Here is a 24,380-nt window from a genome sequence, read left to right as displayed (position 1 = left end):
ATTCCAGGGAGTGACAGCAAAGCTGTTAGTATCACATGATCCTTCAGAAATCATTCTAATGAGCAGATTTGGTGCTCAAGAAACATTTATTATTATGATCAATTTTGAAAACAGTTGTGCTCCTTAATATTCTTGTGAAAACTGTGATAGATTTTTCTCATGATTCTTTGGCTCAAAAATAACAGCATTTATTTAAAGCAGAAATCCTTTGTAACATTATAAATGTCTTTAGTAACACTTTTGATCGATTTTAGTGCCTGCTTGCTTAATAAAATAATACATTTCTTTCTCTTGACCTCAAACTTTTGTCTGTAGGTGGCGGTTGACTGTAAAAGTTGCCGCTACGATGCTAAAAACACTCTGAACAAGAACTGTGATGAAGTTAATAAACACACCTTTAATGCAACCACCACATCATTTCCTCTTAAGTCTGGCTCATTCCGTTACATAATGGCGCTTAGTTTTTTTTTTTCTTCTGATGCTCTGAACATGGCATGTGCTTTGAGCCAAGATTAAGATCAGAGGTCACGACACACAAGATCAACCTCATTCGAAACAAACATATAAAAATTAGGCCAGGATGTTAAACTCTTACTTGAAATTTCAATGTTAATTTCTGCAACATTTGGCCATCTAATTGTAATCCAAATCCTGTTAAGAGACTGAATTAATTTTGTAAGGGCAGGAGTCAATCAATTAATTTATAGTTATTTATTTGCAGTCAGGAGGCATAGATGCAACAAGACAGACATAGAGGAGTCTATGGCCAACATAAACACTTATGGGTTAGAGACAAACACAAAAACCAAATTTAAAAAAAAAAAAAAGGGGGGGAAGGGGGGTGAACAAAGGCTGATCCCTCCGTTCCAAAGAGAACCTCACTAGGATAACACCTCCAATAAACACACACACACACACACCTCTATATAAAAGAGCTCTGTAATATTGGATAGAGATAAAGATATATTTCAGAAAGTCTTTGAAAGGACTAAGATTACTAAGACTAAGATAAGGGCTTGTATAAGATTTCAGTGCACTGACAAGAAAATAATCATTCAAAAGAGTCATTCTTCAGCTCACCCAAACATCATATGCAGTTCACTTAAAGATTCAACAAAGCACACTAGCTTGACATCATTTTTAAAATGTGATTTTTTAATTCTGTACATGTAATAAATGTGATGACAAGGTATTCAGTGTTGATTGCTTTTAAGGTCACAATTCTGCATGTGCTTGACGTCGTTCGCTTGGAAAAAGCGGTTAGAAATGGTCAGTTTCTAATGAGTCCCGCACTCCACTCTCAGCACAGGCTTCCATTGCACAGATTAATATCCTAGAGCAGAGACTCCACCTGTTCAAAACCATAAACCTTCACACAGATTTAGAACATAATATTAAATCATAACTGATACATGATGATCAAGCACATGTAATATACAGGTTACTAACAGACCATACAGTAAAGAAAAAAAAAAAATAAAAAAAAAAGATTTTAAAAGGAAACTCAATGACTGCCAGAATGCTTCCATAATATATGCCCAATTACTGAACCATCTGAAGGGCCTTGAAAACTCCCATCCCCCCCACCGAGAGGCTCATCTGAAATTCAACTCCCTGTCCGGGCATCCGTAGGGATCCATATTCCTCATCAGGATGCAGAAATGACACTAACGTATCAGTTTTAGGCGTATCTGCTTCTTATGGAGGATGAGGGTGATGGCAAGGAGAAAATAAGCATACAGATAATATTCGCTCAGGCTCTTGAACAGCTTTCCCTCTTTCTTTTAAAGATAAGTTGATGCATAGACTTTTGTTACAATTGTTTTATCAGAGTAAAAGACATTTTGAATGATTAACAGCATACTTCACACTCCCACAGAGTATTAGGTTTATCGCACACATTAAAAAGGTGAAAATTACAAAAATTAGACAAGATAAACAGAATAACGGATGAAAAATGAAAGACAGGATCAGTAAGGCCAAGGTTGAGAGAGATAAATGAAAAGGGAAACAGAACTTACGCAGAAAAAAATAATTGGGTAGACATGAATCTAACTTGTTCTAAAACATCTTTTAATTCATATTGGAATAAGATGAGGGATTTCATTTCACTGTATTCCGAGTATTTCTAAATTAATTTCTTGATTAATGCGGTTATTCTCCTGTCCCTCTGTACCTAGAGGCCATTAATCAGTGCTAGTGTTTCTCACAGAACACCCAGTACAATCAACATCGAAGTTCACAGTCAAACACACTCTAAAACCAGGTAGCTGTTCTGAAGATGTTCGTTTAACAAAGCAGTTTAATCTCTAACTGAGGCATCACAACCTGATCCCAGATCAGCTGGAGATGTAACAACAGCATATCTCCTTCCCTATCACACACGCGCACACAGAGTCTTATGAGCCTGCCATCAAAAGAGGAGGAGGAGAAGGTCGGGTCAAAACTCCCACCACTAAAAACCAAAAGAACACCGTAATCTGACCAAGCAACATTTCCTTTACAAGGTGGCTTCTTCCTCAAGAGTCAGGGTGGATGAGATTATACTTGAGGAAGAGAAGATGATGGGCAAAGGGGTTTTATTATGTTAAATAAAAAGTTAAAGCGCTTCTGAGTACAGAGCCAAGGGAGGAGGAAGAGGAGGAGGGTGGACCCGATGCTTCTAGCTCAGGAGCTGACGAATCTCCTTGTGCATGTGACACAGGAAGTCCACGTAAGAGGCCCCACCATTGTTGCTCTTATCCTCCACCAGGAAGTGCTTGAAGATCAGCTCCAGCTTATCTTCCTGTTTCACCACCATGAGCTGAAAGACAACAAATATCCTGTAAGTAATGTTATGGAGGAAAGAACATAGTAGCAGTTCCTACTACAAAGTAGCAAAATTACAAACAAATTATAATATAAAGTAAAACAAAACCAATTAGAAAAAATAAATAAATGTCAAAACAACAACAACAACAATTACTATTCTCCAGAACCCACCCATTAAAATAAATGGTAACACTTAAGTTTAGGGTCCAATTCTCACTATTAACTAGTTGCTTATTATCATGCAAATTACTAGTATATTGGCTGTTTATTAGTACTTATAAAACACATATTAATGCCTTATTCTGCATGACCATATTATCCCTCATTCTTACCCAATACATAAACTTAACTACCTTACTAACTATTAATAAGCAGTAATTAGGAGTTCATCGAGGCAAAAGTCGTAGTTAATAGTTAGTTAATAGCAGTGTTGGGGGTAACGCATTACTAGTTACTTGAAAAAAGTAATCTGATTATGTAACTCAAGTTACTTGTAAAGTAACATTACTTTTAAATTTACAAAAAGTTAATTTTTCCCCATTTATTGTCTAACAGCTTTCCTGACCCCATGTTGAATGAAATTGTAAGTGCAGAGGCATTTTGTGTAAACATGGCGGTTACTGTAGTTTTAGACTAAATGTGGGCATTTACTCATCTCAATTGCACAAAAACAGATTCAGTATTCATTAAAATTAATAAAACAGTGAAATCTCAGAATATTGTGCAAACTTGCAATAATTAAATATATTAAACAAATACGCTTTATGTATTTAATCTCACTTTATTAACCAATGTCTTTGCTGTTGACCTTTGATGATCAAATTCAACCATACTAATAAGCAAAAATGACTTTAGATAAACATCACATTTGTGATTAGCCTGAAGATTATTCATTCACTTTTGGTATGAAAGGGCCTTTACATTTGCCAAAAAACAGAACTTTTTTGCTGTTATTAAAAAAACAAGCAAGCAAGCCCAGCCAAGGTGAGGAAAAAGTAATGTAACGCATTTCTTTCCATAAAAAGTAACTAAGTAATGCAATTATTTACTTTGTTTAGGTAGTAAAGTAATATTGTAATGCATTACTTTTAAAAGTAGCTTTCCTCAACATTGGTTATTCCCTGTGGCTATGTGGTCCAGAAAGAGTCAGATTAATGTCATGGACAGTGTGAATGCAAGCTAGGTTCTTTTTCCATGCTTAGTTCCTTTTTTTTTGGTCCAAATATGGTTCTCAAGGTCTCAAGTGTAAAAACACCCTATAATCATGAGTGACCCTTGCACCCCCAGTAGTGAAGAATAATCACAGATGAACATTAATCTAGACTGAAAACTACTCCCTTTTCCCCCTTAGTCAAGGTCATGCATAATTCCTGGATTATCTTGCCTTCATATTCCTCATGATCATCTCATTTTGCTAATAATTATATTGTACTGAAGTAAAAAATAAAACAAAAAACAACAACAACAACAAAAAAAAAAAAAAAACACAAAGCTTTCAGAGAAGTAAAAAATCTTTTCAGCTGTCCGAATCACAAAAATCTGCAAAAGCATAAAATATCAAGCCCTGTGACGTATTTACCTTCATGTATCGTGAGCGCTGTGCCCTGACGGACTCGATAATCTCCCTCAGTCTCTTTGAAAAAGGATTATCCAAAGCCGGCAGAGAGGTCTAAACCAGCAAAACACACAAAAATTGCCAATGTTCACATAATCTCATAAAATTTAGCATGCAAAAATAGTTCAAGTATCTTGGGTAAAGATTCATGTGTGCTTATAAGGTGGAGCTATAAAACTGCTTCTGAATGAGGTAAAAACCAATTGATTTATGGACAATATGCATGAATTTTATTTTATTTTAAAAATAGCATTATAAAGGGTCATACCATGCTGGGGTCTATCTGGCTGAAGGCAGGTGTGCCAAAGATGTTCTGAAGCAGCTCCTGCTGGGCATTGACCCCCACCCAAAGGAAAATGTTCAGTCCATTCTCTAACAGGTACACTCCTCCCCTAGACAGTCTCTCCTCCGAGTCTCTCACTGCCACAGGCAGAGACATGCTCTCAACATCCAGCTGTTGCTGTAGAGAAACCGGGAATGTAACTATCACAGCTCAATTACAATATCAAATGGGGTGATATTATGGTGTTTGTCTCTCACCAGCGGAAGCAACCGAGGGTAGAAAAACACATGGCTCTCAGCCACATCCATAGCGCTGACCAGCTGTCTCAGGTAGGCACGGTCATCCAGGGAGACGTCCGCCCCGGGCTGCAGAATGTCACTCTTCAACACACAGTTCAGATACACGGGCAGCAGCTTCATACATTCTGGTAAAATCAACTGCACACAGACAAATAGATAAGAAAATATCAATACAATGTAGGATAACAGAATTACTGATATATGGGCTGTCAATAGGTTAACATTTTTAATCGCATACTTATCTTGAAATGAAGCATACATCATTTATCTTGTTTAAAAGATTTATTTTGTCATCATTTGCTATATCCAGAAAAGTAACCTATCAGATAGAAAGGTGATTCTCACAAAACTATTTTCTGCAAGCTTTTTTTTCCAAAGGTAAATTTAGATGTCTTTCCAAAAAGGACACTAAATTATATAAGGAGTCCATATAATTCATAGATTTATGCATACCAAAGCACCCAGGGAAAAAAAAAACAGAAAAATAAACTGTACAGTATGTATACAGTGCAACAACAGAGCTTCTTTACATTTTAGACAAGTCAAGTTGTGATACCAAACAGGACCACATGGAGATGTCCAAAAAACAAACAAACCAAACAAAAAAAAAACTAAACCAACCACCTTGACCTGACTGCATATAACTACTAGTACACGGATACATTCAGAATTACTAAACAAAGCAACATACACATGACAGATAAAAACATGTGTAAAAACAATGTACTGAATGCACTGAAATGTGTATAAATACAATGTGTGATCAGTGCATCGAGAGAGCACATACACGGTTTGTTTGTGCATCAATATAATGGACTTGTGCATGCTTACATTTACGACTTTTGTACGTCGCCGCAATCGTCTTTACCTTGATTACAATCCGCATCCATCAAAACTTTACTAGCGAGACACTGGTTTGCTTTATGTAGCTGAGAAACAAAGTTTGCGTATGATCTGGCCATACAGCGGTGGGATGTTTTGACAATCTGTTCAGTCTATATTTCACGCAGCACAGTGCGTGAGGGCTCGAGTTCCTCAGAATGAATAATTCACTGAAAACTGGCCTTGAGTCACCGTTATCGCTGCCATTTTTGATATAATAAGCCTGCTTTTCTTTACTGTTTTAGACTGATTGTTTAAACATTTGGAAAATTATGATTTATAAATTATTTGATCACTTTTGCATGCCATTGCTATCAGAGCCCTTCCCCTAAAAGGAGCCTCAAACATTAGCAAAACAACACGTAAAGAGGGTCGCACAGTAAAAGAATTGCCGTGCAGCACAACAACTTTAAAATTCCAGCACATTGTTTTCTATGATTGTACGAACACTGGCGGCGCCCAACTATGACTCCGGATGTTCAAAATCATTCCATTTTCCATTAAAATACAACGATTTAGGACGAGTATATGTGCGTACGGACTTCACTCTAGGAGCTTGTGTATTTATCAGTAACAGGTATGTTTTTATGGCTTAAATAAATATGCTTCATAGAGAAATAATATAATCGCACTTTCTCTCACTTTCTCGATGTTTTTACAAATACCTTAATTCAAACTCACTGACACCACTTTGTTCATTCTTGAAGTTAACGTTTGCCTATATTTTGATCAGATTCTGTTTTAAACTCCCGCCTTGAAGTTGAGAACGCGAGTACAGAAAGACGCCACCAGTGTGCGATAAACCTGCCTGTGAGATGTCCGCAGCACTGCGCTTCCCGTCTGCTGTGCTGCCAGAGCCCTAGGAGACAATTAAGAGGCTACTTTTTCCAACCTGTTCTCATAAATGCCGCATGTCCAAGACATTTGGACAAAAAGCACCCTAGTGTCTTTATAATTACATGCAGGTAATTACAAGAGAAGTTTTATTTCTACCTTATTTTATTTAAATGGTATCAGAAATAGATTTAAGAATAAATGTATTTAAATCTAAGCTGTGTCTTAATCTGGTAATATTGCTGATATGATAATCTGGTATAGTTCTGATATTTTTGTTTTGTTATTTATTTTATTTATTTTGTTTTGGTGCTCAAGAAACATTTCTTATTAATATCATTGTCATTATCGACAGTTCTGCTTCTTTAATATTTTTTTTTTCAGGATTCTTTCATGAATAGAAAGATCAAAAGAACAACATTTATTTGAAAAAATCTTTACTGTCACTTTTTGATCAATTTAATGCATCCTTGGCGAATAAAAATAAATAAATAAATAAATAAAAATAAATAAATAATAATAATAATATCTTACTGACCCCAAAGTAGCAGTGTACAATACTATTCAAAGGTTTGGGGTCTATTTAACGACGCATCCTGGAAAAACGTATATGGTTAAAAAAGGTATTAAGCAGCACAGCTCTTTTTTAACATTGATAATAATAATATAGGTTTCTTGAGCAGCAAATCAGCATATAAGAATGATTTCTGAAGGCTCATGTGACACTGAAGACTGGAGTAATGGTGTTGAAAATTGCTTTGCCATCACAGCAATAAATTACATTTTTAAATAAATTCAAATAGAAAACTTGTTTTCAATTGTAATAATATTTCACAAAATTACTGTTTTACTGTACTTCTGATCCAATACATGCAGCCTCTGTGAACATAAGAGACTTCTTTCAAAAACAAAAAATCTTAACAACCCCAAACTTTTGAATGGTTCATTTTTCATTGTAGCACTTGTGGGTGGGTTTCTATAGTTACCTGCCCTGCTGACGATGGACTGGCACAATTCTTGCGGTAACAGGCTAAGATCTGTGCACACTGATTCACCAGGCTATCACGTACATTCTTGGTAGGACTGCTGAGTACACTCCGATATGCTGCAAACACATATAACAATATATTCTTAAAACTCAAATCAGATGGTCTCAGAACACAATAAAAAAGGGATCTTTAAGACTTAAGAAAATGACATATTATGATTAACGCAAAATGCGTAGGTGTTGAGAACCTGCTGAACAGGTAGGTGTTTATGGTTATGACAATTAAACATGACAATTTATTAATGACTTGACTTTGCAGCCTAGTTTTATTAAAGGAGGTAGGTAGACTGGGAAGGGAGCTTTCCCGCTTTAAAATAAATAAATAAATAAATAAATAAATAAATAAATAAATAAATAAATAAAATGAAAATCAAATAGAACAAAATAAAATAAAATCTTAAATTTGTATAGCAGTGGTAATAAATACATCATATAATACTAAAGCAGGAAGCAGTGAGGTGGTGTTGATCCAACTGGCGTGAGAGGATGTTTGTGGTTTCACTCACCATATTTGGCGAAGAAGTTGATGATTGTGTCAGTCTCACAGTTCCTGTACAGGTCTGCCAGCTGAGAGCAGCAGTTCACTGCCATGTTATGGATCCGAAGCCGTCGCTGACCATTGCAGGTGGTGTACAGAACAGCACACTGAAGGGAGAGTGGAGTAAGAAAAAAAAAGAAGAGAAAGATACAGACAAAATGGTCAGTACAGTTGAGGTGATCAAATGTTGAGCTGACTGAATTCAGTGTAGCTGACACTTCACATATGTGTGCAAGACTAGACACACACACACACCTGCATTAGAGCTCCAGTTTCCTCACTGAGCTTGTCGTCATGTCTGAACTCCACGGTAACGGTCTTGTCACAGTCTAGTCCTGCCAGCTCTACATCTGTGGTGTTACTCATGTAGAAGGAACCAAAGAAGTCGGTCGCCCGGATACCTGCCACAGCACCGCACACAAGTTCAACTCTACTTTTATGCCAGTGCTTTCAATCAATGGTATAATGAATAAACAGGAAGTGGACAAAGGTCACATGGCTTTATATCTTGTGTAATATCAAAAAAGGAACCACAGAACAGTGATACAAACCAAATCATAAAATTATACATTTAAATTTGGTATTTTTTGGGGGGCTATTTTAAATAAATCTGTCACAGTTTGAATGTGGCCCTTTTGGCTTCAGAATCTGAGCACCTCTGTCATAATGAGAGATGACTTACACTACCGTTCAAAAGTTTGAAGTGCTGAGATGGTAATAAGAAATGTTTCTTGAGCACCAAATCAGCATATTAGAATGTTTTCTGAATGATTGTGTGACATTAATGCTGCTGAAAATTCAGCTCTGACATCACATGAACAAATTACAAGTTAAAATATATTAAAATAGAAAATTATTTTAAATTATATTTCAAAACATACTGTTTTTACTGTATTTCTGATCAAATAAATGCTACATTGTAAGTGTTAGAAACTTTTTTTTTTTTTAATCACACTGACCCCAATGTGTGCGCATGCATATATATATATATATATTATATATTATATATACACACACACACACACACATACATTGTGGTAGGTAAATGGCAGGATGAAGAAAGCCAAACCAAAAAACCCAATAACATTCAAAATCTGGCGTACAGAGCCGTATATTCACCTGTGCTGGTGCGGACCCTCATCACAGCATCAAAGCCCACCTGCTTCTGCACATCTCTCCTCAGGTCATTGAGGAAACGCTCCTGGTCAGTCGAAGCCTGAAACAAACCACAGTGTGTATAATCATAATGCATGTTGTTATTGGTTAAGGGAATTTTTCTGATCTGCTCATGTATGGTAAAGATGACTGAATGAGTGGTATAGTTCTCTCTTACTTGAAAGTAGGTGTATTTGTAGATGGATCCGCCTGTTGAAGTGGGGACCACCCCTAACGTTGCTACATCAACATACTGGTTGGGAAAGAGGAAAAGGTCCACACAGCAACCCTGCGCAACACACTCCTTGGCTAAGGTGTTGTAAAAACTAACTTGTGGCTGGAATAATGACTGCAAAAGAAATAGGAGGAACTTCAGGATGTGTCGAATAGAGAGGGTCTTCCTAAAATGTCCTTAATAAATACTACACTAAAAAAAACTCCTGTTATAATGTTCCCATTGTAGTGAATGTAATAAGCAGTAGAGATTTGAGAGGAAAAGGTCATGGTACCTTCTCTTTATCAGTGCCCACTAGTTTCTTATCCTCCCTGTTCTTCAGTTTGCCTGGAGCCTCAGCGATAGGAAGAGATGAGTGGAAAACAAAGAGCTTTCCAGCACAGTCTGCAGCCTAGATAAAAAAACAGAAGTGTCATTATAAATGAACATTTCCACTCAGGGTGGACATAAAATACTCAAGCCAAAACACAAACAAAACAAACAAACAAAAAAATTCTTCCATGAATAACACTACACTTTTCAGATATGCTCGAAAAGGTACAACAAGGCTGACATATTTTTGAATCACAATGAGTTGTGGGAATCATTTACATTCATATGATGATGTACACTCACTGAGGACTATGAAATTGTACTAATGCAATAAGATCACATACCTTGAGTGCTTCCAGCCCAGCCTGAATAACAGGCCCAAATACAGTCTCAGTTTCCCGCGTGTCAGCAAACATCTCAGGAATCTGATCCAACAAACTGGGTGCAACAAATATTTTTATAATCAATGCACTTTGATGGTCAAAAATTCAGGTTTCCAAGCCTTTAATGTGCAAAAAGTATTTCCTTTTTTTTGAAAGAAACTGATTCTTTTATTTAGCAAGGATGCATTAAATTGATCACAAGTGACAGTAAAGACAAATTTTACAAACTATTTTTATTAAAAAAAAAAAAAAAGTTGCAATTTTTATTTTAACTTTCTATTCTTCAAAGAATCCTGAAAAAAATGTATCATAGTTTCCACAAAAATATTAAGCAGCACGTTTTCAACACTGATAATAATAATAATAATAATAATAATAATAATAACAAGAAGAAGAAGTAGAAGAAATGTTTTTTGATCACCAAATCAGAATCGTGAGACTGAAAGCCAGAGTAATGGCTGATAAAATTCAGCTTTGCCATCATAGGAATAAATTACATTTAAAAATATATCAAAACAGAAAAGTTATTTTAAATTGCAGTATCATTACATAATATTACCGTTTTTACTGTATGTTGATCAAATAAATGCAGCCTTTGTGAGCACAAGATGTCTTTCAAAAATATCTTACCAACACCAAAATTTTGAATGGTAGTGAACAAAAACCAAAGCCTACCTCTCAATAACCACCCTGGACTCTGAGACATTGACCAGAAATCCATCCAGTAGGGGCACAAACATGTCAGCCACATCTGACACAACCATCATCTGTGGCTGGGCAAGGGAGGCCTTCACGTTATAGAAATGAAGCACTTTATTGTAGGTGACAAAGCCAACTCGAATGTTTGATTCCACATCAGGATTCTGTCTGCAGGAACAATAAATAGGCAATGTCAAAATCATACTATTATTTGTACATGCAAAAACACTTTGAACAGATTTCTGTAGTTGTTCCTGATGGTTCAAACTGCTTCTTGTTTCAACTCTCACCTGGGCAAGTAATCCAACAATGTCTTCAGCTCCTGGCATACGATTCCTACCATGCCATTCTTCACAGCATTGTAGGACACGTCAATCAGGAAGATGAAGGCTGGCGGTTGAGGAAACTTGTTGTTCTGTCAATAAATAATATGTAAATTAGCAATCTCACATGTATCAGCACAGATTGTAGTGGCATGATTGGAACTTATACTGTACCTTACAGTAGTCCACAGTAGCCATAAACTCATAACTGCCCATCGAGAGCTCCGGTCGGTCGTAGCAGTCCACCCTCTTCCCTGTGTGATCCAGATGCTGGAAGTAATGGGGAGGCACTAGAAGAGTAAAAGGAGAACAAAAATGAAAACATTAAATGTTGATTAGGATGAATTCAACATGATAGACGTGTTACTGGAGCATGACTAACCCTCGGTGACACAGCTGCAGAAGCCACACTGGAAACGACGGCCACCTTCGATAAACTGCATGAACGGGCACATATAGGCCTTACAGCGATTACAGCGGATAGGACCACTTTCTCCATGATCTACAAGATATGGCGGTGTCTGCCAGTAAAAAGGAATGACGTCATTACCTACAGGCCCTTTTGCAATCATTTTAAAGGCAAACAACAACATTCAGAGAATGTGGCATTTTACCTCATCTGGAGGCAGAGTGGCCAGAGGTTTAATGACAGCAGCCAGGGGCACCTGGGACTGTTTGGCCATGTCGGAATTGCAGGGCACGTTGTAGGCTGTACAACGGATGTAGCGTGGACTCGCATTTCCTATACAGAGATGAATATAACACATATTTAATTAAGACCCGTAACATCATGGAATAAAGCCTACTTATGCTAAAAAAAATGTATGCATTATAAAGAATTTAGTAAGCATATTAGAGCTAGTTTTCCATTCCAATTCTCTATTCTTACCTTGATCTCTAACTTGGAATTTGGTGGTGACAAGAGGTGGGGCTTGACCTCTGACCCCTGTTGTAAAAGGTTCACTTCCCTTGTTTGCTTTGTCATCCTCAATAACCTGAATCTGAGAGAACAAACACCAGCCTAAGAAAAAGTGCCACACCTTTATTCATGAACAAACAACACACCCTGACCTTTCACCTGATAAACCTCTTTATGCCCATATAAATCTAATCCAAACAGGATCTGCAAGTTTAAATGTTTAGCACCACATTTGATCATCTAAACCAGATTAAAGGAATATTCAAGGTTGAATAAGTTATGCTTCGGCAACTGTACCCGATACATGCTCTCTCCATGAGTTTGGCTCTAATATTACTGAACAGTCATTTTTGAAGTCACATTTTTTTATTGTTAAATGCCAGAAATAAGGTTTGTGGTTAACACAAGCCCACTTATGGAGAGTAAAAGTTGTTTTTATTAGTTATTTTATGATGGGGAAAAAAGTGTAAGAAACAAACTTTTATTGGTCACAGAGCTTCTTTTCTGCAATAACTCAAAAGCCAAAAGGAAAAGATTTTTGATCTGAGTAACTTCCGGGCTGGCCAACAAAATTATGTCAAACCTGCTGCTCTATTACTGCCCTCTTGTCATCCCACAGATACCATCGATAGACCCTGAGTAGCATCTTACCCAGAATATTCCTTTAAATGATGGGTCATAATGTTTACATTAGAGACAGCCTTTTAAACCATAAATAAGAACATGCCAGTCATGCACACACTGTCACTATATAGCATGCAGGAGTGTTGATAGGAATGGTTTTGGGTGGGTACCAATGACTGCTCTAAACATTATAAAATATAAGTCAATTATCCACATCATTCAAAGAATTTATTGATTTAAATGGATAGTCATTATTTACTCCCTCTCATGTCATTACAAACCTGTATGACTTTCATTCTTCTGTGGAAAACAAAAGACTACATTTTGAAGAAAGTTGGGAACAAAACCATTGACATCAATAGTATGGACAGAAAAAAAAAAAAAAGGAATTTCTCAAAATATCTTTTTATATTGCTCAGAAGAAAGTAAGTCATAGTTTTGGAACAATATGAAGGCAATTAAATGATGACCACTCTCATTTTTGGGTGAACTATTGCTTTAAGTTCATGTTATACAGATGTTATAGAGGTGTGTTCATCTTGATAAGTAAGCTGGTCTGGTGCACTGAGCTACTGTCAGCACCATAATAAGAACAGAGAATTAAATATTCATCTAGATAGAGTCACTGGCATCCCTATGAGTAAGGAACAGAGAAACTGGGATACAGTATAACAACACAGAACAGCATAGAGACACGAGGCACTTACTGGACTGGGGATTGCGTCTGGGTCTATTCTATGTCTTGTTTTCTGCACAGGCGGCATGTCAGAGGCTTGCTTTACATTTTAACAATTTAGTCAGCAAATTATAAGAGAGGAGAGGGATAGAGAGAGAAGCCAAAACAAAAGAAAAAGAGAGAGAGAGAGCAGAGAAGATAAACAGAAGTGTAACCACAGTTACAGTTCCTCTGTTTTTTCCAAGCCTAGAATTACTGATGATTAATCACACTGTTTAGCAGGCAGTATAAGAGGCATGTGTGCAGTTATTGCAAGGCGGCACGAGCAGAATTTTCAAGCCTTGTAAAATCTACGAATCTGGATGTTATTGTTACTTATAGCCGCCATAGTGCATGCACATCAGACACAGGAGACTCCAGAGCGAAGCCTTTCTTAACACAAGCACATCACACACCTATATACATAGATATTCTTTTACATACCAAGGGCATGTCTGTGTGTATATGAGTAAGTGAGTGAGTGAGTGAGTGTGCATCCAAGTGCATTAGTACTGAAAATGATGGCTCAATATATTAAAAACCAAGGCTCTAAACCGGTTCAAGGAACAAAACGAAAATCGGAAACAAACAGAATTTTAACAGGAACATAAACAAAAATGGAAATTAAATCAAGTACAATCTTTCTGAACAGAAACGCTCAAATTGACATTAACTGGTTATCGTTGTTTTATTGTTGTGTTTAATATTTTAATTTGGCAGTAAAGGAATCATAAATTCAAAAAGTAATGAGTGAAATACCCGCACTCAGTCATCATAGGTAAGATGCAAATGGCAATGCGCTTGCACATATAAGGCCAATACGTGAAACTTAATTAACAGATTAACAAAGTGAAACAAAAACACAGTGCTGAGTATCGGTTAATTTTTGTAATGCACTCCATGAACAAGTTCAAGGAAACCGAGATGGCAGAAAGTGGCATCCTGTTTGTTTTCTCTATTTTACAAGGGTACGCAAATAAAAGTAGACCCTTAACAGTTTCGAATTATGTATTTTCTGTATGACCATAAATGGAGTATTTTAAGTTGCTTCCACTGTTAAGGAAAAAATTCAAGTGATTACGCAGGCGCCTCACACACACGCAACATATTGTAGCATTACTAACTTGACATCTCAGCGTGTTCATTATTAAAATAAAATTGTTGACCAAACATATAAAAAGTTACACTGCTCAATTTAAATAGTCCGTAGTACAATCTGTGCCATTCAGCGTGACCACCGCCCAACTGTGTTATGCCAAGCACATTTTTGCATGTCAAGGATGATGTTTTACGACGTTATTGGATACCAGATCAAGACTCTCTCTGTGTTATTTGAGTGAAGAAAATGCTGTACTATTATTAAATGAAATAAATAAATGTTTATATTTATATATATCTCCCTATTTTGTCTAATCAAACTGTTTGAAACAATGTTACAGAAGGAATACATGAATACCCTGTTAAAAACACATTTGAAGTATTAACACAGTGGATGTGTGGTGGACAGTGATTTTGTGTTATTTGTGCTGTTCATACCGGGCTTGGAATAGAATCAGGATCAAGCCTCTTCGGGGCAGGTGGTGCTGGGGCAGGTGCAGCAGGTTGCGCTCCATAATTTGGCTGCCCAGAATACGGTCCTGAATAGCCAGGCTGAGGACCTCTGACCTGCCCGAAAGCACCTGTTAGGGAATAAAATATATCATAGGCAAATTGATTGACAAAAATCAAAGTCTTGTGAATTAATTAGGGTTGTTAAAGGGTTAGTTCACCCAAAAATAAAAATTTGTACTTGTTCCAAACCTGTATAGCTTCCTTAAATACACTGACATGCAACTGTCACAGATGATTACCGAAAACTTTAATAGTTTTTAGCTAGCAACACTGATGCGCACCGTTTTGCTGAGGAGGATATCCCTGCATTCCTGGCTGTGGTGGTGGCCCTGACAGGGAAGCACTGGTAGGACTAGGTGGCATGCCATGTTGTGAAGGGGGTACATGATTAGCCTGTGACATTGGAGGCCCTTGCGATGCCATTGGAGGCCCTTGCGTTGTCATTGGAGGCCCCTGCGATGCCATTGGAGGCCCCTGCATTCCAGCAAGGGGAGGCCTTGGTTGTGCGCCAACTTGTGGTGGAAACCCAGAAGCGTTTGGAGGTGGACCTGAGTGATAAGGTGAGGGTTGGGAAACTGGTGGTTGGGGTGGCATGACCCCTGGGAACTGAGATGGAGTCGAGGTGGGTGGTGGTCCTCCAGGGAAAGAGGAGGGCTGGGAGGTGGGAAGCAGAGGTCTTTGGAAAGAGGGCTGTGTTGGAGGAAGTGGGCCTCCATATGACTGGGTGGGACCCTGAGGCGGGGCTGTGGAAAAAGGAGGCTGAGAGACAGGCGGAACTTGAGGGAAGGACTGTTGAGAAACAGGTGGTGGGGCTTGGGGCTGAGTGGGGCCAGTGGAGGAGAAAGGTGGGACAGCATTTGGGAAAGGCTGCTGGGCAGGAGGTGGAGCTCCATAGTAGGACTGAGGGGGAGCCTGAGCCATAGCTTCAGTAGGCAGAGGCTGTGTGGGAGCAGTGGAGGTGAGTGGAAAAGTGGGAGGAGCTGCAGGTGTGTAGGCAGCGGAGATAGGAGCCTGGGATACAGAGGGAGGGGCTAGAAAATAGAAAGAACAAATTGTTGATCACAGCAATGCTCTAGATCCTTTTATGATGTTTAAGTTAAAAAAAAAAAAAAAAAAAAAAAAGTTATTTACCATAGCCTGGGCCTGCAGGGGATGGTGCAGTGGAGCCAACCTGCATGCTGGCCATCTGACTGGTCATCTGCTGCATGCTGACAGGTGGAGCTCCAAACTGCTGGCCGTACGGGGGCTGAGGACCAGAGAGATTCACCGCAGCTGGAGTGTAAGGTTGAGACACTGGAGGCCTGAACAAGCAATTAAAGTAAGATCAAAGTAAGACCAATGCAAGACAAGACAATGCAGAGAAACTAGGGATGCACCGATATGATTTTTTTGGGGCCGATACAGATTTTAACAAACAATTATTGGCCGATACCGATATTTGTCACTTACATATGAAATGAACAGTGCTTTTTAGGTAGGTTTAATAGTTTTCAGTTACAGAAATAAAGTAAACAAATTTAAAATGACACTGCATATTAGGGCTGTAACGATATGCGATATGAAATCGGAATCGCGATACGCAGGTCCACGAACCTGTATCGCGATTTGAGAAGGCAGAATCGCGACACACCCCTTCCAACTCCCAGAGTTATCCTTCCTGTCCAGATCCAATGCTACCACATTTTTAAATTACTATAAGTATTAGGGGTGTAACGATTTATCGTAGATGGTGTGTCTCAATCAGCTCTAGTTCAGTAAGTGTTTCGGGCACACATTGAATCTTGCAAGCAGGTTTAAACGTTTCTCATGTCAGTCTCTTGCATGGTCGCGTGAGAAAAGTCGTGGCTTTCTTTCACTGCAGTGCACAGCAACAGCTGTGCTCACAGAAAAGCAAAAGATGCTTGTGATGCTTTGCTTTAAGTTCTGTGGCGCCGTTCACATATTGCGTCTTTTCCGCGTGCAAGTCAGTTATTATTTTCAAATGTAGCCGCGCGGCAGGCGCGCTCATAATGGGATCAACGCGGTCGCGACGCGCATGCAATTCTCAACTTCTCAGAATGCCGCAAGCGCACCGCAGGTCGTGTGACAAGAATCAACCGATCAGCTATGGCCTTTCCGTAACAAAACATCAAAAGCTCAGCCGAACAGCTGATCATAGCTGTACATGGTGGTTTTTATATCTTATCTCCATCAATATATCTCGTAGTAAAACTAATGCAAGGGCTAGAAATCATTTATCCTTTGCAGAAACATCCTCTGATCCTCTTGGAGAGCCCAGTTCAAGGTTGCATAGCAACGACCGACGCCACGGGAGCGCAAGCGCTTTGGAAAGAAGGAGAAGCGGCGCGGCTGCGCCTTCCACGCGTTTTTAGACGCGATATGTGAACGGCCCCTATTCATAATTCTAACTGTGTGTTCACACCGCCGGCGGCGAGAGCGTCAAAGTGACGCTAGTCATTCATTTTCAATGAGAGCCGGCGGCGAGCTCCGGCGAGAGCGGCGCGTCTTGGACGGTGAGAGCGGCGAGGAGAGTTGAAATCAGGTTAACTTTATGGTAATGAGCTATGACGCGGTTCGGCGGCAACCAATTAGAATGTAGAGGTCCTCGCTTGAGAGGCTTCCGATTGGTTGACGCGACTTGTCACTTTGGCTCTGCTTTGACCCTCCTGTCGGCGGCGGTTTGAACGAACGGTACAGCGTTGTTGGCAGGGCGGCCAAGGCGAATGTTGACGCTCTCGCCGCTGGCGGTGTGAACGCACGGTAAGTTCATGTTAAATTAAAAAAAAAAAATTTAGTGACAGACAGCCCTATTCAACTGTTAATTTTAATACAGAAGGTTTTTATTAAAATTTGTTAATTTTTTTTTAATAAATCTTGTTTGAATTTCATTTTTATTTTGTTCAAAATATCGTGATACGTATCGTATCGTGAACTCCGTATCGAGATACGTATCGTATCGTGACCTGAGCGTATCGTTACACCCCTACTGCATATCCTTCATATGTATAAATTATATACATATTAATCATTCTTTATTGTAACACAGTTTATTGTGATTAATCTTCTAATTTGTTTTTATACACTTTAATATTTCTTGTAAGTTTAAATATGTATTAGATCTGCACTATCTCCGAGAGAGAGAGAGAGAGAGAGAGAGAGAGAGAGAGAGAGAGAGAGAGAGAGAGAGAGAGAGAGAGAGAGAGAGAGAGAGAGAGAGAGAGAGAGAGAGAGAGAGAGAGAGAGAGAGAGAGAGAGAGAGAGAGAGAGAGAGAGAGAGAGAGAGAGAGAGAGAGAGAGAGAGAGAGATTTTATGCACACTTATTGTGCTCTGTATTGTTTAGCTTTTGTGGTGATTTTATTCGAGTGAAAACAGACGCAATAAACTTAATAAAACATTAGTAAAGTTTTGGTCATCATTCTGATGGGGTCCGGTACACTTATGAAAGTCACGAAAGATTTTTAGTCAAGAATAATGTGCGATCTTTTGTTATTTGATTAGCATTAAAGCACAGACAGCAGCGCTGTCTACGATTGTGAAGGCGCGGAGCTGTATAATGTCTTTTACATAGAGTTAATTTATGAACCATCGGTTTGTTATATCGGCCTTTTTCCTACTATAACCGATATGCCGATGGTTGTCAATTGTGCAAAATTGGGCGATACATCGGTGCATCCCTAAGAGAAACCATGAAAAAATAACTCAATTTGCATTCATTAAGCATTGAAGGGAGATTATTAATAACCCATTTTTTAATGTCAGCAACAAAACTGAAGAGGTAACACAAGACAAATATAAATCGATAAGAGGGAAAGAGTGAAGGAACATGGTTATGTGCTGATATGTCAGGTCACTGACCTCTGTGGTGGAGCACCCATTGGAGGTGGTCCATTTTGTGTTTCTCCTTGCCCAAACTGAGAATAGTTCTGGGCACCTGAGACAGGTGGTGCCCCTGAGGTGGGGGGTCCTCTCATACCTTTAGGAGGACAGACAATAAATAATTAAACAGTTTATCGTTCAAACTTTTATGATTATCTGTTAGCAACAAAAGGCATTTAATGTTAGCAAATTAGCAGCCTAGAATATAGAGTTTGATTTTACACTTTAGTCCTTTTTCTTTCTCTCTCTCTCTTTCTTGTGACATTATTGTAAAGAATAAATAGCTGTAAAAATGCAGGACCTAGACTAAGCAGGAGGGGCAGGAAAAAAATTATTATAGGCCAGAAGTGGGCCGAGTTTTTTCAGACTATTATTTTTAAAGATCAACCTAATCCATGTATTATGTTGCAGTTGATTACACTATCACCAGCCAAATGTGTGCAAACTGATTTTGCTTAGACTCAAAGCCAATTTTTTACTTGCATTTGGTACCAGTGTCAGTTTTGGACCCTGTATACAAGCATTACAAATATACAAAAGCAGTCAAATAACTCTTGATTTTTATAAGGGAAAGTATGTTCGCTCAATCAACAAAACAGGATGCTTAACATACTAATGTTCAAAATAACATGAGACTGTTGTAAAAAGAGAAAATTAGTGGGAAAAAAGTGATGTAAACATCAACAGGCAGGCAGAATGACTCTTTCCATGGCAGAGTTTTTACTGCATCCTGCTGTTTCCATTGCCACAGGAGAAGCAGGGGCCAGCCATCCTGCACAGATCGCAGGGAATAGAGAAAAGGACAGGCTGCTAAGCAGAATTAAACCAGTTACCTAGGTCAAGAGGAGAGGAGGAGGACAGGTCAGAGACTAAGTTTGTTGCGAGAGTCTTAGAGGGAAAGCTTGCATAAGGAGAATATCCTGCAATACAAGAAAGAGAGAGAAGTAAAAAAATGGGAATGAAATGTGAAAACAGGAGACAGGTAAAAAGAGGAGGCTGGGAGGGAGAAATCAGACTGTCACTTTCTTCTTCGTTTGTTTGGCACTCTGAACAAGCACAGCTGACAGATGATACATCTAAGAGATTGAACTTAAGGCCCTATTAAATGATAACCTGTCATAAACATTTTCTGAATCATTCACAATCATTTTGTACTTTCACCCCCTTACCTTGCGGTGGACCTTGTTGGTAGGCAGAACCTGGCCCGTTGTAAGGTGCGTACTGAGCTGGATATCCCGATGGCACATGGCCGCCACCATAGCCAGGCTGGGGGTAGCCCTGATACCCAGGCTGAGGCTGCCCATAAGGAGAGGCCATGTGAGGTTGCTGGTTGACATTCATTCTCAGTTCATCCCTAACTCTGAAGACAGGGCAGAAAACGGGAAAAAAAGATAAGAAAGTGAGTGAGTAAATCTATATTTATGAGGTACTGCTGTGAGAAGTACTTAAGAGGTCTTGTTAGTCGCTCTGATGCTTTCAGGGGTCTAAAGACATGTGCGACTGGACTGCTGGCACAGCAAAACTCCCGACTAATCATTTAAGCTCAGACCAATGCAGCAAATGTTGACATAAAAAAGAAATTTGCCAGAAAAGCTCTTTCGCTCTTCAAGCCAGAAAAGCTTTGAGATTTCTAAAAGCAAGCAACACAAGGAAGTTGATGAGCAAACAAATAAATGGAGCATTTCACTTTAATTTTAAGCATCAGAATCAAAATTATTCATTTATGATGGCAAAACCCATTTCAGCATAGACCCTTGTTTAAAGTGAAATATGATTTATTCAGTATTCGATAGGGAAAATGTACACCTCGTCTATTGTATTATACGGTCAAATCATGAAGGAATTAATGAAGGCCCTTAAATATAAAGATTCACAACTCTTATCTTGCATAATGTGTGATTTCTTAATGAAAATGTTAAAACAGGATTTGAATTATCCAAAGAGAATTGACTGGATCATGTAAAATGGGTATTGCAGATCAGAATGGAGCCAGATGTGAATAAAAGCTTGCAGTGGATAATGGAGGACTACGTGGAGGTGGAGGTCAAGTTCATCCTGAAGATGATTTCAACATCATTAATTTTATTAATGTTAACGAGAAAAAAACCACAGCATTAATGACTGGCAAGAGTTTAGAAAGGTTTAGAAAAGTAGCCTGAATTGTTCAAATAGTTATTTGGATATTAGTTAGCATTAAACGGTTAGTTCACCCGAAAATGAAAATTATGTCATTAATGACTCACCCTCATGTCGTTCCAAACCCGTAAGACCTCCGTTCATCTTCGGAACACAGTTTAAAATATTTTCAGTCTGAGGGAGACGCACGCTGTATTCAAGCAATTCTACATTGTTTGTATTTTGGTATTGCTATATTTTTTAAAATGGTGCATAAGTGTGCATGTCGCGGATGTCCTAATCGCCAAAAACAACCACGGCGACGTAAAAGTGCATTACCAACGCAGACAGATGAAAGGATTCAATGGAATCAATTCAATGGAATCAATTCAATGGAAAGGATTCCGGAAGAGAAGACAATGCTGAATAAAGTTTTTGTTATTTTTGGACCAAAATGTATTTTTGATGCTTCAACAAATTCTAACTAACCCACTGATGTCACATGGACTACTTTGATGATGTTTTTATTACCTTTCTGGACATGGACAGTATACCGTACATACATTTTCAATGGAGGGACAGAAAGCTCTCAGACTAAATCTAAAATATCTTAAACTGTGTTTAAGAAGAAGATGAACGGAGGTCTTACGGGTTTGGAACAACATGAGGGTGAGTCATTAATGACATAATTTTCATTTTTGGGTGAACTAACCCTTTAACTAACAGCTCACATGGCCTAGTAAGTAAAGCCAGTCAAATAAGAAAAAAATGTTTCAGAACTGAACAAGATATTTCATTGTGATTAATAAAATTGTTTTAGAATAAACAAATAAATGAAAGAAAATGCATTTAAAAATTTAATTTCACGTCAACTTTAAACTATGCCAGGAAAACCTTGAAGTGAACCTTGATCATTTTAAACCTCTATATTAGGCATAATAATACTTTTTAATAAGACTAATGATGATGACGATACTCAACAAAAACATTACCTATATTCAAATAAAGCACACCCTAATAGCATTCACAGAGCATAGCAGACTTCTGACGGCAATGCGTTCCACACCCATCCCAAACATCTGAGACAAACTCACTAGTCCACAATCTAAAAGTTTACTGGAGTAAGTCCTGAAGCTGCTTATATAATAGTGTTTAATAGTGTCTCCCACATATCAATTTCACAAACAGAAACGCAAGCAGATTGGAGTGGACTCAAATGACAAAATTAGTGCCAGTACACTTGCTTTCTTAATAGCAGATGTTACGATGACTTCAAAATGCATATAGAAAGTAGAATCAACAGCTTTTATGAAATATCTAGATCTAAATTATAGACTTCAAAGCACCTTCTATAAAAATACCATTCCTCTGGTTTATAGCATGTAACAGCTGAGAGGCTTTAGCACAACAGCCTTGAATAATGTTGAATAATTCAAGGCAACGGATACCGTAATAGTATACAGTAACCCATGTGTGAGGACTTTCAAAGATAAACACGCTCAATTTCCATCTATCTGTCTGAAATGAATTGACAACCCTGCTGCATGACCTGAATATACTCAGGAGGAGTTGTGTACAAGATCACAACAAGTGACAACAACATTACGTAAAGGGAAACCAGCAGACATGGAAATTCAGGTTTGAGACTCAAACTCGAGTCGCAAGTCTCTTGACCCAAGCAACTGGTTTCATGACCTAAGGCTTAAAGAAACTGATGATCAAACAAGCAAGCTGCTTCTAAAAATTTGAAGAAAGAGATATAGTTGTCAATAAAGGGGCGTGGTCTATAGTAAAATATAAACATGTACATTTCTCAGGTACCCATTAACTTACTATGGGGAACACTAAACGAAATTTCCTTTTTAATGGGTATTCACAAAAAACTTGCATAAAAAGGTGTTTAGTTTAAGTGAACATTGCTTTCTTGACAACTTAAAGAAAAGAAAATGATGTATTTCACTTTGCGTCAGAGACGCGAACGTGTCTGGAAACCAGTGCCGTGCTTTCACTTTCATACACACAAATTTGGAAAATATAAGAAATAGAGGAGGGACATGAGCATGTTACACAAATAAGAAAAAAAAAAAAAAACTAAAAATACATTAATATCATAATATAAAGAGACTCTAAGCAGAAAGAAATGTCAAACAAGTTGAGAAACAAAATCATAACATACAAGTCAAACAGATGCTTTACAGCACCAACACGTGAGTTATTAAAAAGTGAATAACATACTATTAAACTGGGCCATTAAGTTACATTACACAAGTTAAGCTTTAATAAATAACTGCATTTTAAAATCACTCATTTGCGTGTGAGGACATTAAATCCACTCACTCTCTCACCTCTTGCTAAGCTAATTTGGGATGTTTATCGTTGCTGGTTATTAAAACACAATCAGGAAATGACCCACTGGGTCTGCCAACACGTATCTCACCTCAATAAACCCTTATATCGCATGAATTACAGGAAAATGTGTCACTTTAATGTATTAAATATAAACAAAACTCATAAATGACTCGACGCTGCGGCTCGCGCTGAATGTGCTAAGCTAAGCTAGCAGTGACAGGGACATAAATAACCAAATAAAAGAACAAATATCTAGCGCAATCTGACAGCTCACCTCATAAACAGCTTGATGAGTTAACGAACGAGTCGTCGGGACGCCGTTCCGGTTCTAAACGCCGGTAAACGCGATAAGGCTGCCGTTCTTTCACGGAAAGAGAGCAGAGAGACAGACGTTTAATCCCTTCCTCACGCGCACCGGAAGAATTGAGGCTATATGCCACGTCCACATCCGGTCATGATGAAGAAGTAGTTGATGATGTTGGAGGACATTTAACGTTCACTTTTTGTACAAATACAAATGTAGCATATAAGAAGTCTTTTTACAGAATTATCAGTAGCTTGATTGCTAGCTGACCTAAAAGATATGGCTCAGTGAATTAGTCTATGGCATACTTTTATTTTGCACTGTAATTACTAAATCTAAACAGTAAAGATATGTGGGGCATTTGTAGTACTGAGCAAACCTAAAGGCCGTGGGAACACCTTTAATAAAATGTAAAAAAAATTAAAGTAATAATAATAATATTATTAATA

General features: G+C 38.2%; 1 protein-coding gene across 4 annotated transcripts; it reads right to left on the bottom strand.

Annotated features, from left to right (window-relative positions):
* Positions 1–732: 732 nt before the first annotated feature.
* Positions 733–24,058, bottom strand: sec24c (SEC24 homolog C, COPII coat complex component). Of its 4 annotated transcripts, XM_067368679.1 has the most exons (25): positions 23,902–24,058; positions 20,333–20,523; positions 19,997–20,083; positions 19,143–19,260; positions 16,418–16,587; positions 15,568–16,317; positions 15,212–15,354; positions 12,307–12,418; positions 12,032–12,159; positions 11,800–11,938; positions 11,592–11,707; positions 11,385–11,509; positions 11,071–11,262; positions 10,357–10,450; positions 9,975–10,091; positions 9,644–9,814; positions 9,430–9,526; positions 8,566–8,711; positions 8,279–8,417; positions 7,711–7,829; positions 6,699–6,749; positions 4,967–5,146; positions 4,695–4,886; positions 4,391–4,480; positions 733–2,803 (listed from the first exon to the last, which is right to left on the bottom strand). In XM_067368679.1, exons 1-25 carry the CDS (start codon positions 23,904–23,906, stop codon positions 2,663–2,665), a joined length of 3,813 nt encoding a protein of 1,270 aa, XP_067224780.1. In that variant the 5' UTR covers positions 23,907–24,058; the 3' UTR covers positions 733–2,662. The 4 variants fall into 4 exon arrangements, with proteins under 4 accessions (XP_067224780.1, XP_067224782.1, XP_067224783.1 ...); XM_067368681.1 differs by lacking the exon at positions 6,699–6,749 and having other exon boundaries at positions 735–2,803; XM_067368682.1 differs by lacking the exon at positions 19,997–20,083 and having other exon boundaries at positions 735–2,803.
* Positions 24,059–24,380: the final 322 nt, after the last annotated feature.

The sequence above is a fragment of the Chanodichthys erythropterus genome, chromosome 19 (genome assembly GCF_024489055.1).
Source record: "Chanodichthys erythropterus isolate Z2021 chromosome 19, ASM2448905v1, whole genome shotgun sequence".
Lineage (NCBI taxonomy): Eukaryota > Metazoa > Chordata > Actinopteri > Cypriniformes > Xenocyprididae > Chanodichthys > Chanodichthys erythropterus.
The sequence above is the reverse complement of the archived record's forward strand: the minus strand, read 5'-3'. Positions and strand labels throughout refer to the sequence as shown.

Excerpts from the sequence above, each read along its gene's own strand:
- sec24c (XM_067368679.1), bottom strand. Across the intron at positions 15,355-15,567 it reads ATATCCTCCTCAGCAAAACG|GTGCTTTCGGGCAGGTCAGA; the intron begins GTGCGCATCAGT and ends ATTCCCTAACAG. Across the intron at positions 9,527-9,643 it reads ACAAATACACCTACTTTCAA|GCTTCGACTGACCAGGAGCG; the intron begins GTAAGAGAGAAC and ends GGTTTGTTTCAG.